This window comes from Elgaria multicarinata, chromosome 8 (assembly GCF_023053635.1).
Source record: "Elgaria multicarinata webbii isolate HBS135686 ecotype San Diego chromosome 8, rElgMul1.1.pri, whole genome shotgun sequence".
Classification (NCBI taxonomy): Eukaryota; Metazoa; Chordata; class Lepidosauria; order Squamata; family Anguidae; genus Elgaria; species Elgaria multicarinata.
The window spans coordinates 50,309,206-50,322,453 of record NC_086178.1 but is presented as its reverse complement, the minus strand read 5'-3'; the positions used below and the strand labels follow the sequence as shown (position 1 = coordinate 50,322,453).

General features: G+C 42.3%; 1 protein-coding gene across 1 annotated transcript in view; it reads right to left on the bottom strand.

Annotated features, from left to right (window-relative positions):
* Nucleotides 1-205: 205 nt before the first annotated feature.
* DZIP1L (DAZ interacting zinc finger protein 1 like) overlaps nt 206-13,248 on the bottom strand; it is a 32,021-nt gene continuing 18,978 nt past the window's right edge. The window contains exons 11-16 of the mRNA XM_063133232.1: nt 13,074-13,207; nt 10,071-10,263; nt 6,564-6,786; nt 5,782-5,987; nt 2,877-3,016; nt 206-528 (exon numbers count right to left, since the gene is read on the bottom strand). Of these exons, the coding sequence (XP_062989302.1) occupies nt 352-528; nt 2,877-3,016; nt 5,782-5,987; nt 6,564-6,786; nt 10,071-10,263; nt 13,074-13,207 (1,073 nt within the window). The 3' untranslated portion in view covers nt 206-351. The remainder of the gene's footprint in view (nt 529-2,876; nt 3,017-5,781; nt 5,988-6,563; nt 6,787-10,070; nt 10,264-13,073; nt 13,208-13,248) is intronic.

Below are 13,248 nucleotides of genomic sequence, written 5' to 3'. Positions count from 1 at the left end.
TTCTAGAACTGCTCAAATATATTACAACTGTAGGTCAAACTACTAGCATGCAGCCTGACCATGACCCTGAGGGAACCTCATCTGAGGAAGAAAAATTGGACCCTGTAGAGACCATTTTCAGAAGAGGGACTCATATGGGCTCACTATATGAGTGAGGAACATGTTCTGGCAAACAATTCAACCCTTGGGAAGAAATATCTGCATAGAACCTGTTCTCAGTATCTCTCTGAATGTTTTGATTCCCTTCCTTTTCTTTGTGAGCTTCAGGTTTCTGTTTGCGGGCTTGCCATGGGGTGCTGTTCCATCTCAACTGGATTCTGTGGTGTGACACAGCTCTGCTAAATCCAAGAATCACCAGGCGCCACCCCTTGGGCTGCTGAAGCTCCAGATGCCAGTCCCCTGAGCCCCAGGCAGGTCCCTGCTGCTCCTTGCATCTTGCTGCTTCTTCAGCTTGGATTCGGTGTCAAGATGCCGGGAGACTTCCTCTAAGGAAGAAATCTCCAAGTCACTGTCCTCTTGTTCAACAAACTATGGCAGAGGGGAAGAGAGAAGAGAAGAGAAAAAGTTGCAGAAGGCATGTGAATGTAGACTAAACGTCGGGGTGCTTGAGGCATTCAATCATGGTGAATTCCAAGGCAAACTAACCTAACCCAGATTTCCCAGACAAATGTGCAAATCAGAATGTAATTAAACTTCCATCTGTCAGGGATGCTTTAGGGTGGATTCCTGCATTGAGCAGGGGGTTGGACTCGATGGCCTTGTAGGCCCCTTCCAACTCTGCTATTCTATGATTCTATGATTCTATGATTCTGGTTATGCATTTCTCCTAATTCTGTGATGCTGTTCTCAACTCAGAAATAGAGTACCAAAAGAAATGCATTTTTTTACAATCAAATATGCCTAGAAATGCATACATTCCAATAAAATACTTTTAGAAATGGACATTTTCTAGGACAATGCATTCAAAATATTCATTTAAATACAATTTTTCATGCTGATACTTCCTTTTCTTTTTTAAATACACATTGATGTGGAAAGGGGATAGAATGGACTTATGACTGAACACATATGAAAGTGACATAAACTGGAAATAGCTGGATCCATCCTTCTTTAGCTAAACTATCTAAGTTCTGCAAGAGGTGAATGACATTTCTCAGGGATGTCCTGGTGCTGAGTAGTGAATTAAAGTTTCCTGTTCTATGCTCAATACCAGAATTGCTAGTAATGCCACCTATACCCATTGATCACCATGGAACTAGGATATAGAGTTTACTACCACAAGATGTAGTGATAGCCACTAATTTGGATGGCTTTAAAAGGGTGTTGGATCAATTCCTGGAGGAGAAAGCTATCAATGGCTTCTAGCATTGGGGTGAAAATCACCCTAGGCCTGCATGGGCAGCAGATGCCTTTGCGTCCAGCCCTCATGGACCCAGGCAGACGTGCCTGGTGAATTTTTGCCCCAGCACTTAGAAGGGGTACCCTGACCTGCACCCTTTGCCCTTTTCCCCTGCTGCATTAAAGGCACCAGCCTTGCAGAAATTGCATTTCTCTCCCCCACCCCACACACTGATGGGGGCTGATGGAGGGAAGGCAAAGCATGCTTTCTGGGGGCCTCCAGAAATTGTGCAATTTCCCGAGTCATGCTAATGGCGTACTGAGGGGGATTGCACACTTTTCAGAAGTTGTGGAAAGTGCGCTTTGCTGAGTGCTTGCCCGGGCCAGTTCCCCAGAACAGAGCTGGAAGAGCAGAGCCTGTTGAACTGGCGGGGTGAGCACCCCATGAGTTCTCCAGTCCCTAATGGCTACTAGTCCTGATGGCTATGTGCTACCTCCCATATCAGAGGCAGTACACCTATGTACACCAGTTGCTGAGGAATATGGGTGGGAGAGTGCTGTTGCACCATATCCTGCTGGTGGGTCCCTGGTCAACCACTGGTTGGCTACCGGACCCTTGGTCTGATCCAGCATGGCTCTTCTTATGTCAGAAATAATATTATTTTATATTCAAAAGACTGAATGCTGTGCAGAAATGAAATGAAGAGGAGCTACTTAAGAGCACTAGTCTACTTCTTCACATAGCACATAGTTAAACTATGGAATTCGCTATCAAGAGTTGTAGTTATTATAGTCACCAACTTGGATGGTTGGTCCAACCAAGGGGATTAAACAAATTCATGGTGGGTAAGGCTAGCAATGGCAACTATATATTAACTTCAGTATTAGAGGCACTTTGCCTCAGAATACCCATTGCAGGGGAGCCAGGGGAGCCAGAGGGTGCTCTTGTGCTTATGTCCAGCTTGTGGGCTTCCCAGGGGCATCTAGTTGGCCAGTGTGGGAACATAATGCTGGACTAGACAGGCCTTCAGTCTGATCCAGTACAGCTGTTCATATGATCATATATTCACTTCTATGGGACTTGTGCAGGAGAACTTCCTGATGGATTGTACTCTATGGGTTTAATACCTGACCATTGGCAGATCTTGGCCAATGGACTATGCATAGTATAATGGCATTTGATAAATAAAAAAATAGCAAATACACAGAAGGTTAAAATGGGTTCCTGCAAAATGTTAAGCTTTTCTTTTAAGTTGCCTGCAGCCTATTGTTGCTTTTGAAATACTGGCTATAATGAAGATATGCTCTTTGCCAAAAGTTGTATATTAAATCTACAAGCTGAAACGCATTTACTAGTGGTTATCATCATAGAACACCATGGGATTTACTTCTGATTAAACATGTATAGGGTCGTGCTCTTAGTAATCAGTACATAAACAGAAACTGCATTTGAGTGTTCTAGGGTTTAGCATTAAGAAGAAGAAAAAGATGCTATCCACTCTCTGGTTTTCTGTCCCAATGCATGTTGCACAGAGTACCTGAAGTTTTTTAGTTGAGTGGCTGAGTGTAGGAACTTTTTCAGTTTGGGTGGAAAAGAGCTTCACTCCACCAGGAGGCTTTCTTCTAGGAGCACTCAGTGTCCTCTCCAGATTTTTAGCCATTGACTGCACCAGTGTTTCTACATGAAACAGTTGTGAATCAGTTGTGATCAGAATCTAGACAGCACAGTCAACAGCAAACTTTTTCATTATAGTAAGCGACTTCTTAAAGGGACATGTCGGATTTAAAAAACTTAAAGTGCTAATGAATGTTGTCAGAATGGCAAAACTAAGAAACAGGCTGTTGGCATTTGACCAGAGAACTAGCACAATGAATGGCAGTAAGTAAGCATCTAACATATTCATCCTCCCCACTGTGTGGCAAGAGCTTTCATGTGCAGTGTTAGCTCAACAGTGATACATAATTCTTATAGGACCCAGAATGTTGGCATACTAAAACTGCCTCAAATGGGCTGGAGCACATGGTAAACCCCTCTTCAGTGCAATGGTTGCCACGTGGGAGAAATACACAGGTAAGTGCTTTCCAGGCAACCCTGCCTAGAGACGCATGAAGAAATTCCTCTTTCCAAATTCCTGTAAAATTGTCCCAACTGGCACTTCTCAAACCAATACAGAAACAGTGTGTATTAAAATATCAATTTTAATATATATTAAAATACACATTTTGAAATGTCTTTTTTAAAAATAATAATAATAATAATTGCAGATCAGTGCAGAAACTGAATGGAATGGAATTATGAACAAAACCCAGCACATCTCAGAAGTAGCCAAATTTGCCCATTTTGTAATTTTAGGCAAGGCCTTTTGCATTGCTGGTGGCAGTCAGTAAAGAGATCACCATCAGCTGTTGCAACAGAAGCAGCAGATATGAGAGGGTAAATTGGATGGGGTTAAAAAGGTCTTGAATAAGGGAGGGGGAAGGGAAGAGTGATTGAGGTTTGGTCAAGATAAGTGAGGATTTACTTAGGGTGAATCAAATAACAGTTGTGCAGCTTGGAGCACTAGCAGGCTGATGGGTTTAGGAGAGCCTTCCCCAGACTGGCACTCTACAGATGTTTTGGACCAACTCTCCTCAGAAGCAGTCAGTATGGCTAATGGTCAGGATTCTGGAAGTTGTGGTCCCAAAGATCTGGAAGGCACCAGGTTAGGGAAGGCTACCCTGGGAGAAAAGGAAATAGATCCCTTCTACAGGGCTACAGTCCACATAGCAGACATCCATGCTTGTCCTGGATTAATGGGAGATGTCCGGCTCATAGCCTAAATATCTGCTCTTGTCCTAGGGCTCATCTACACCAAGCAGGATATTCCACTATGAAAGTAATATGAAAGCGGTATATAAAAGGCAGGAGCCACACTACTGCTTTATAGTGGTACTGAAGTGCACTGACAACTGTTGGGGCCCATGACACATCTACACCAAGCAGGATATAATGAGATATAATCCAAGCAGGGTATACTATGAAAGTAGTATGAAAGTGGTATATGGTATGTGCCAATGGGCCCGAACAGTTGTCAGTGCACTTCAGTACCGCTATAAGCAGTAGTGTGGCTCCTACCTTTTATATACTGCTTTCATGCCACTTCCATAGTGGAATATCCTGCTTGGTCTAGATGAGCCCCTAGACATGGGAAGCAGTAGACTCTCAGCATCTCATGCATGCTGGAACCTGTTGACCAAGCACACATCCTAAGAAGGCAACCAATTTTCACATTGTTATTTCTAGGGATGTATGATGCCGGGAATTCTGTTCAATGTAAGGCCAACTGGGTTTCGCAGTCTTTCCATTCCAATAAGTGGAGGCGGACTATAGTGGATTTCTCCCCCGATACCAGAAATGTCTAATTTTGTGTGTGCATTTTGCGGGGTTTAAAATTTGTGCAAATAGGATCAGGTTCTTTCCCCCTAGTCTTTACATTTGTGCAAATGGGTGATATTTTTAATAATAATAATAATAATAATAATAATAATAATAATAATAATGTGTTCTTTTGAGAGTCTACCATGGGGAAGCATTGAAAGGCAGGAGGAAATTGTGAAGTGTCAGTTCAAGGCTGAATAGCCAGAGGATAACATTACTGGGGGGAGAGATATTGGGACCCCCTTTTTGCCTCCATGTTACTGTTCTGCTTGAAATTAGCACAATTCCCCCCACCCCCAGTTTGCGCAATTCCCATTACTGCTTTGCCATGATATTTGTGTATGCTTTGTGATCCCTAAGATGGTGTTTTGGGGTGTGGGGGTGCTTGTAACATCAAGCACCTTTCCTTTAAACAAAAAGGTTTTCATAGCAAGGCAAGTCCCGAAGTGGACGATGAAGTTGACAAGTTCTTTGACAAGCAAAGAATATGAGTGGATTTTTACAAGGGGAATACATAGTGGATAGGTGGACTTCCAAAAGACCACCACCACCAATAAATAACAACAACAACAACAACAAATAAAAGCCCATTTGGGCAAATTTAAAGACCACCATCCAAAAACTATCCAATATCTGCAACTTTAAAGTCCTCCCCTCATGATCCCAATAATTTGTGTAAATTGCTGCTGCAAGTTTTAAAAAATCAAAAATCAACATATTATATCAACTTGGTAAAGATTAAGTCAATGCCGGGGGTGGGTGGGGGGATGGAACAAAACCCTCCAGAGCTGAACCAGTGAAATCTGTTGTCCTTGTTACTGTATGCCATCCACTCAAATTACCTATGCTGCTATTTCAGAACCCAGAATATACCAAAGCCTGACCATGCTCTCATTCAAGAAGAAATAAGAGTCTTCACCCAGCAGTGGTGACACGCAAACAGAACATCATTTTCTGAACTTGTTGAAGCATCCTTTGAGAGTTGCCTTTAGTTGCTTGACCTATAAACAACTATGATTATTCACCTGAACGAGTTGTTGCTGCAGTTGAAAGAACCATTCCTGAGCTGCCTTTCTCCTCGGGAGAATCTATGTCAGACGAATCCCACTCACTCACTTCAATCTGTGCTACTCTGGGAGATTCTGGCTTTCTCTTGAGGGGCGTGAGCTTTGGAGATGTAAAGCTTGATTCTTTCTCAGACTCTTCTTCTTCAGAGCTGAAAGGTGAAGTGCTGAGGAACGGAAACACAACAGAGGGAAATGCTGGGAAATAAATATTCTCGACTACGATGATATACAGGCATTTGGATTCACACACCATTGAGGCGATTTTGAGGCATTTCCAGAATGCCAAGAGCTTTGCAAAACTTGCCCAGCTAGTCAGGTTGAGGGGGAAATAGCTGTCTTTAGAGCAGGGATGAAAATCAAAGGAGTTTGGATAAATTCCTGGAGGAGAAGGCTATCGATGGCTACTAGTCCTGATGGCTAAGTGCAACCTCCAGTATCAGAGGCAGTAAACGTGTGTGCACCAGTTGCTGGGGGAAATGGGTGGGAGGGTGCTGTTGCACCCATGTCCTGCTTGTGGGTTTCTGGTCAAGAGCTGGCTGATCACTGTGAACAAAGTGCTGGACTAGATGGACCCTTGGTCTGATCCAGCATGGCTCTTACTATGTCCTTATGATTATCATCGTGTTAGAGTTACACCTTATGAAAACATTCATACAATAAATCCAAGAGCAGGATAAGATAATTCAACATGAAAACAGATAGGCAGATCTTTAATTCATAACTTTTAATCCAGAACTCACCTGGGATGATGGACAGCAGAGTGTTGAGGGGAAGTTGGGCTCCGCCTGGCTTGCTTTGGAGAAGGTAACCTGGGAGTCTCCATCGAAGTAGCCATGGAGCTAACTTTGCTCCGAGGAGCTGGTTTGGGCCCCTCTGAGGCGTATGGCTGTAATTCCACTTGTTGCTTCCCATGCTTAGAAGATGCAACCTGGATTGGAGAGGGTGGGCTCATTTGGTTATTACCTGAAAGGGAAGATTGGAAACATATGGAGGAAAACAGGTTGGCCAGTATGTGCCCTGTTCTATAAAGCACCTGAAGATCAGTCTTCGTTCTGGGGAGAGATATCCTCACTTCAAAGTAGAATGTTAAAACAGAATGGTACCATGTATAATGACACATTTTTAAAATATATATATATGTAAATGTGAACCTACAGAGAACCCTAGTAAGAGGGCTAGTTTCCACATTAAATCAATGATAACTAAAGTGCTGAGCAGCTAAGAGAATTTTATTACATGAGGCTTTCATTAATGTTGTTCCTATTGTGTGCTATGTGAACAACCACCATTTTTTATTAGTACAGAAGACAGTGCAGGACAAGCATTTCTAACATGAATGATCATTCTGGCCACTACAAGGTTTGATATTTGCCTGACCAATTGAAACAAGGTCTACCTCAGGCTTCATGGGGGCACCCTAAGTTGCAGTAGGGTGAAAATGCCCAAAGGGAAGTGGCCTGAATTACACAACTACCTCAAACACTGCGTGGAGCAAATGATCTGTACGTAAATATAATGCAGAAGGATTCTGTGGCACAGCTAAGAATCTCAGTTCTATAACCACAGATTCGCTGTGGATCAAGGGTAAAGGAACACAGAAAAAATGTCCACCCAACTTGACTCCATTCCGCCTCAGAGGCCACTTCTCCCCATCAGTGCCTCCCTGACCAGTGAAGAAGCTTGGTGGGTGAGACACAAACATCAAGAGGTTGTACAACACGTTCCTGGATGAGATGAGTTTGAATGCTTCTGACCTTTGCAAAGAGTTGTAAACTGTACCTTTCCTAGTCCCATTTTATATAGGATTGGGATAGGACACATATGGTCCTCTAGATGGTTTAACCTACAATTCCCATCTGACCTAGCCAGTATTGTTCGCCCCAATCTAGGATTATTATTATTATTATTATTATTATTATTATTATTATTTATATAGCACCATCAATGTACATGGTGCTGTACAGAGTAAAACAGTAAATAGCAAGACCCTGCCACATAGGCTTACAGCTGGTAAAGCACCTATGAAAGTGTTCCATGCATGCCCAGTGTCATGATTCAAAGCCCTCCCTCCGAGATGTGAGATAATAAAGAGGTCTGCAGTGCAATCCACAAAGTTTTATTCAGTAAATAGACATCTCTTCACATCTGAAGGGAGTGTGAATGCTAGGAGCTATCTTCTAAGCTTAATTAGCCTAAGCAAGGCAGATGCCTGTCAACAAAATGGACAGTTTCCCGCAGTGCCCAAAAGGCTTTTACTGAATCCCTCCTTCAGGGAGGGTCTTCAAGTTCAAATCTCTGGCTAGTGGCTAATTTATTTATTTATTTATTTATTTATTGCATTTCTATACCGCCCAATAGCTGGAGCTAGCAGACCACCTACCACCTCCTCTCAACTTTGCCTGCTTGACCCTCCCCTCCAATATTTTCTCCCCTTTTCACAAAGATGGAGTTCCCAGGAGCAGGGAGGATGATCTCTGAGCCTGGATGCTTGTCTGATAAGCTCCTGGGAAGATTCCTCTTTGACTCCTTGAGAGACTTGGAGAATTTCCTCCCCTGCTTCCTGTCTTGGCTGGTGTACTTCTCCTTCCAGAACCCAGTCCCCCACATTAGGGAGAACGGGCCTGATCCTGACACCCAGACACATTTAAATTCATTTACCATGTGTAAGTTCACCAGTGGCATACCTGCTTGACTCCATGGATCATTGACATGCTAATGCTAAACACAAGAAAGCTAAACACACGGAGAACTTAGGTAGGTCAGGTCCTTACCTGAAGCCTACATCTGATACAAATAAGGCATTAGTTAATTTCTGCAGTGACAGAGTTTTGGATATTCACCAGAGATTTTAGAAATTGTATTTATACATTTTATGTTAAGTACACAAACATAAAATGTATAAATACAATTTCTAAAATCTCTGGTGAATATCCAAAACTCTGTTACACTGCAGAAATTAACTAATGCCTTATTTGTTTTATGCAATCCTTTTATGATTGTGAATGCAGCCTCCAGCCAAAGAAGGAGGCAGAATTAAGCACTTTAAAATAAACAAGATAATGAATATCTGGCTCCTGGGGTCAAAGGGCCAGAACATACACAGCTTCAGTTAGTATGAAGACTGCACATGTGAGCTTTGGGTTCATGTAGGAATGAACACAGGAAGCTGATTATATCAGATAATACCATTGGTTCATCTAGCTCAGCATTGTCTACACTGACTGGCAGCAGCTCTCCAGGATTTCAGGTCAGGGTCTTTCTGAGCCCTACCTGGAGATGCCACAATTGAATTCAAGACCTTTTGCATTCAAAACATGTTCTATCACTGTGCCACATCCCTTCCCACTGTACATATACCTTGAGTGTGAATAGGCCTGTGTGAAGGTTTGAGGCCTGCAGAGGCAAAGTAAAAAGGTTAGGCCTTAGAGGTCTGGAGTTTTCTGTTGGGAGGGGAATCCCTGAGAGGCTTAGTTTCATTTCCCAGTTAAGTTTCAATTTCCCAGTTAAGTTACAATTCCTGAGTTATGTTTCACTTCCTCAGGTTTGAAATGGTACCTTCGGTTTTGGAGGGAAGAGGGGATAAAGTAAGAGAGCTAGTCAGAGAGGCAGGGCAGGAAAAGACAAGAGCATGAGGAAGAAATAGCTGGAAAAGTCTAATGCAACCAGGGTAAAAGAATTTGCATTTTTGCAACTTTTACTTTCTTTTAATGCCTTTGTATCACTCAGCTTTATTGACTAAATATGTTTATTGTAATTTGGTTGTTTTTAAATACTGGTAAACTGTTGTGTTAAGCCACAAGTGCCTGGAGTGTCACTAATCCCATGTCTACAGTTTAAACCCAATGTTACTGGGAAGAGGAAAGCAAAAGAAGGAAGTTGGGACTCTTAAGTTGGCAGAGATCCTTGAGGAGTTCCTCATGAAAGGAACATTAAAGCCACCCTGACAGCCTATAAATGGAATAATGTGGGTTAGATCACACACAGTCCATCTGCTCAAATGAAGGGGTGGGTGGTTCTTGTAAGCAAGCCCTACTCATAGGGATTTACACATATATGGGCCTGTTAACCAATTACCCACCCCAATTATTTCTTTACAAATTTTATAAGCCATTCTTGAAAACTCTAAGAAAGGGGACGATGTAAATAAATACATAGCCCCCAAAATAAATAAATACCAAAAATGAAAATAAAAGTAATGTGTTGGGAATCTGTGTTCTAAAGAAAATATCTATCAGAAAACCTCTTACCTGAGATGACAGAGAATTGCAGGGACTCGTCCCTTTCATTTTTCTGACCCCAACTGACTCTCTTTTTCACTTCTTGCTCAAGTTTGTCTCTCAAGGCAAGGAAATGTGGAAATGTGTTGGCCTTCTGCTGTTGTTGCATTTTGATCCCATCTCTCAATTTTTTATAGGTTTGAACTGGGATACCTTTTGTACCCTATCAGGGGAAAAACACACGTACACACACATTATGAAAAATGTAAACCACACTGTTGCATAGATCTGACTGTGCTTCTTCTTCAGGTGGTAGATCAAAGCCTTTTTCATAATCCACATCCAGAATAACTGTGTGCAGATGGAGGGTTGGTAGAAGCATCATGGTGGAAGATTCTGCCTCTGACCAATGCACATTTTCTTCAGACAATGAAAGGCAGGTGTAAAAGTGAGAGGCAGATCCTGTTGTCACTGTCACCTCTCCTTCTGCTCATGCGTATTCATTATGTGCAGAAGAGGGCTCAGGTCATGGGACACAGCTCAGAGGTCTTCTGATTACTCTTTCTGAACTCCCATTCTCTGTAATGGAGAAAGACCAGATGGGTTCTTTCCATTGTCTTTGATTATCTTGTGGTATGGGGAGATACCAATAATTTTTCACGGAAACCAACAGCAGATCTTTCCATCAGTTTCATTTCCATTTGATATTAGCCAGTGCATAAGCAACACTAGGGAGATGTATGAGAATTTTATTTTTATTTGCAAAACATGCAAGCATGCCCTGTTCAAAGCTCCAAATTCAAACATGAGCACATATTCGCCAAAATTTTTAGTGAATTATTGAGCATGTGCTCATGTTCATCTCTTTCCCAGTTCTGCATTTGAGTTGCACAAATTTCCTAAATGGTGCAAATTTTCTCAGTAGACTGAATCAGCCCACTTTAGCATAAAAGGAAAGTTGTTGCGGGAGAGTTGTGTGAGTTAGGAAATTGTGCAAATTTGAGGAAAGCTGTGCAAATCTCCTGTGTGTGATTGTAAGTTGATTTGTACAATGTACATCATGTATATTGATGGTGCTATATAAATAAATAATAATAATAATTTGTGCAAGTTCTCTGTTCATGCAGAGTGAGCAGCAATTGGGAATTGGGCAGAAGATGAGGGGCAAGACGATGTTCGGAGAATCCTGGTAATTTTGAACATCACTCATTCACCCATTCCTTTGCTACACCTTCCCTCCTATTGCCAGTTGTTCTTCCTCAGACATTAGAAGAGGATTCTGGAATGATCAGTTTCATCCATTAAGAAACACTATTTGAGGTCTTTGTTCTTTAATTTGAGGGATTATGTACAGTCATGGATTGAATTAGGACCTTTCTAGACAGCCTTTTAGGCGGTCTGTATGCTGCCCTTCCTTTCCAATGCTTCATTTAATTCAAGGATTATGAGCTGCATGGATAGTACCTAATATCCCTAAACAGGTTTGTTCTCTCCCCCTTTCCTATTCCTCTGACTCATTAGATTTAACTGTCTCAATTCAGTGACATAGGCCTTAGCTAGACCTAAGATTTATCCCGGGATCGTCCCGGGGTCATCCCTGTTTATGTAAATGACACACAGGAGATCCCGGGAGCAGGCATGGACGACCCTGGGACAACCCCGGGATAAACCTTAGGTCTAGCTAAGGCCTCAGTTTCTGTGCAAAAATGCTGCATTTAACATTAAGTATCAGCCTGTGAAAATGTTACATAAAAAATACTTTCAATGCATGATGACAAAAAACACAATCAAACTCAACATTGTCAACTTTTTAGCATGTGATTATGACTTTTTCTTCTCCCATACATTTTACAGCACAAGATAAGGTTTTTAATGGGTCCTAGGATTTACCATTGATGGTTCAAAATTTCCTGTTGGTTTTATTTTATGTATTTTTAGGGTTCAAATCTTTGTAAATTGCCAAAAGACCTTTGCCTGTTGGGTGGCATTTGCCTGTTGGGAGGGTCATGGTTACTCTCTCCTTCACTTTCTTTTCTGGATGGTTTAGTTTTTTCTCCCTCCCTCTCTGAAGTCTCAGTCTCTGACCTGGATTGCATGGCTTATTAGTCATGGTGGGTTGTGGCACCAATGGGCGCCAGTTTGACAATTCAAGCACCCCACCCTGAGCAGCTTCTCAATAAGTGTGAACCCAGAGAGAGTGGGTTGTGGGGATAGTTGACAAGCCATCCAAAACCCATGGGCTGTTTTAGGGTTGTGGGAGCAACCTATTCTTTCCAGTTTTGCATATAACGAGAAGCTGTGACTTGCCCTCAAAATTCAAAAAGACCAGCACGACAAGAAGTCCTGTGGGGAAATTCACCCATGGCAGTTTCTTGTTATGTGTGAACCAGGCCTCTCTGTCCTCTCTCCAATCTTCAACTCTCCTCAGAAGTCTCTCAGTCTTCTCAGACCAACTACCCCTCAGTCCTCTACAGGGATGAGCTCCAGGCAATTCATGGGAAGCTACATTGCACAGGGTTACCTACAAAACAATGTATTTCTCTTATGCTTCTTCATTCCCTCTCCTGTCTCTTAATCCAGATTCAGTGACAGGCAAATGTGTGTTGTTTGGATTAAAATCACTGAAAGCATGCAGAGGGAAAGCATTTCTTGAGCCAAAGAAGGAATTTTACAGATTTCCTTTGTGAAAAGGCATATGAACTACCCTAGATTTCTCTGTGGGGCAGAGGGAGGAATGTAGTGCCATTCACAAGCCATTTCCCGCCGATGAAGATTTCTGGTGTTAAAGAAGAGGGGGGAAAGGTGGCAGCACAATCCCTGTTTCTCTGCCTAGGCAGGGGGGAATGACCACACATGCTGAGGATGTGTTGGAGAGATTTACCGTATAACGAGACTTCAGTCTTTATTGCCAGGCCCATTAATAGGCATTGCAATCCTCAGCTACATATGTAATAGGAATTCAATGTTCTTTAAATGGAAAAAAGGGAAGAATATTCTCTCTCTCTCTCCTTGTTTTCTTTTCATGGAACTTACCCGCTTCACTCCCATTTTCTCAAGTTTCTCTTCGAGGGTCTCTTCCAGAATTGGCCGGAACTGCCTAAGCAAGTGTGGATCCCGCCTCAGGGCTTCTAGAATCCTCTTCTTCCTGTCCAGAGTATCATCCAATTCTACAGAGAAACATAATGGCCAGAATAGGAAAAGAATCTTG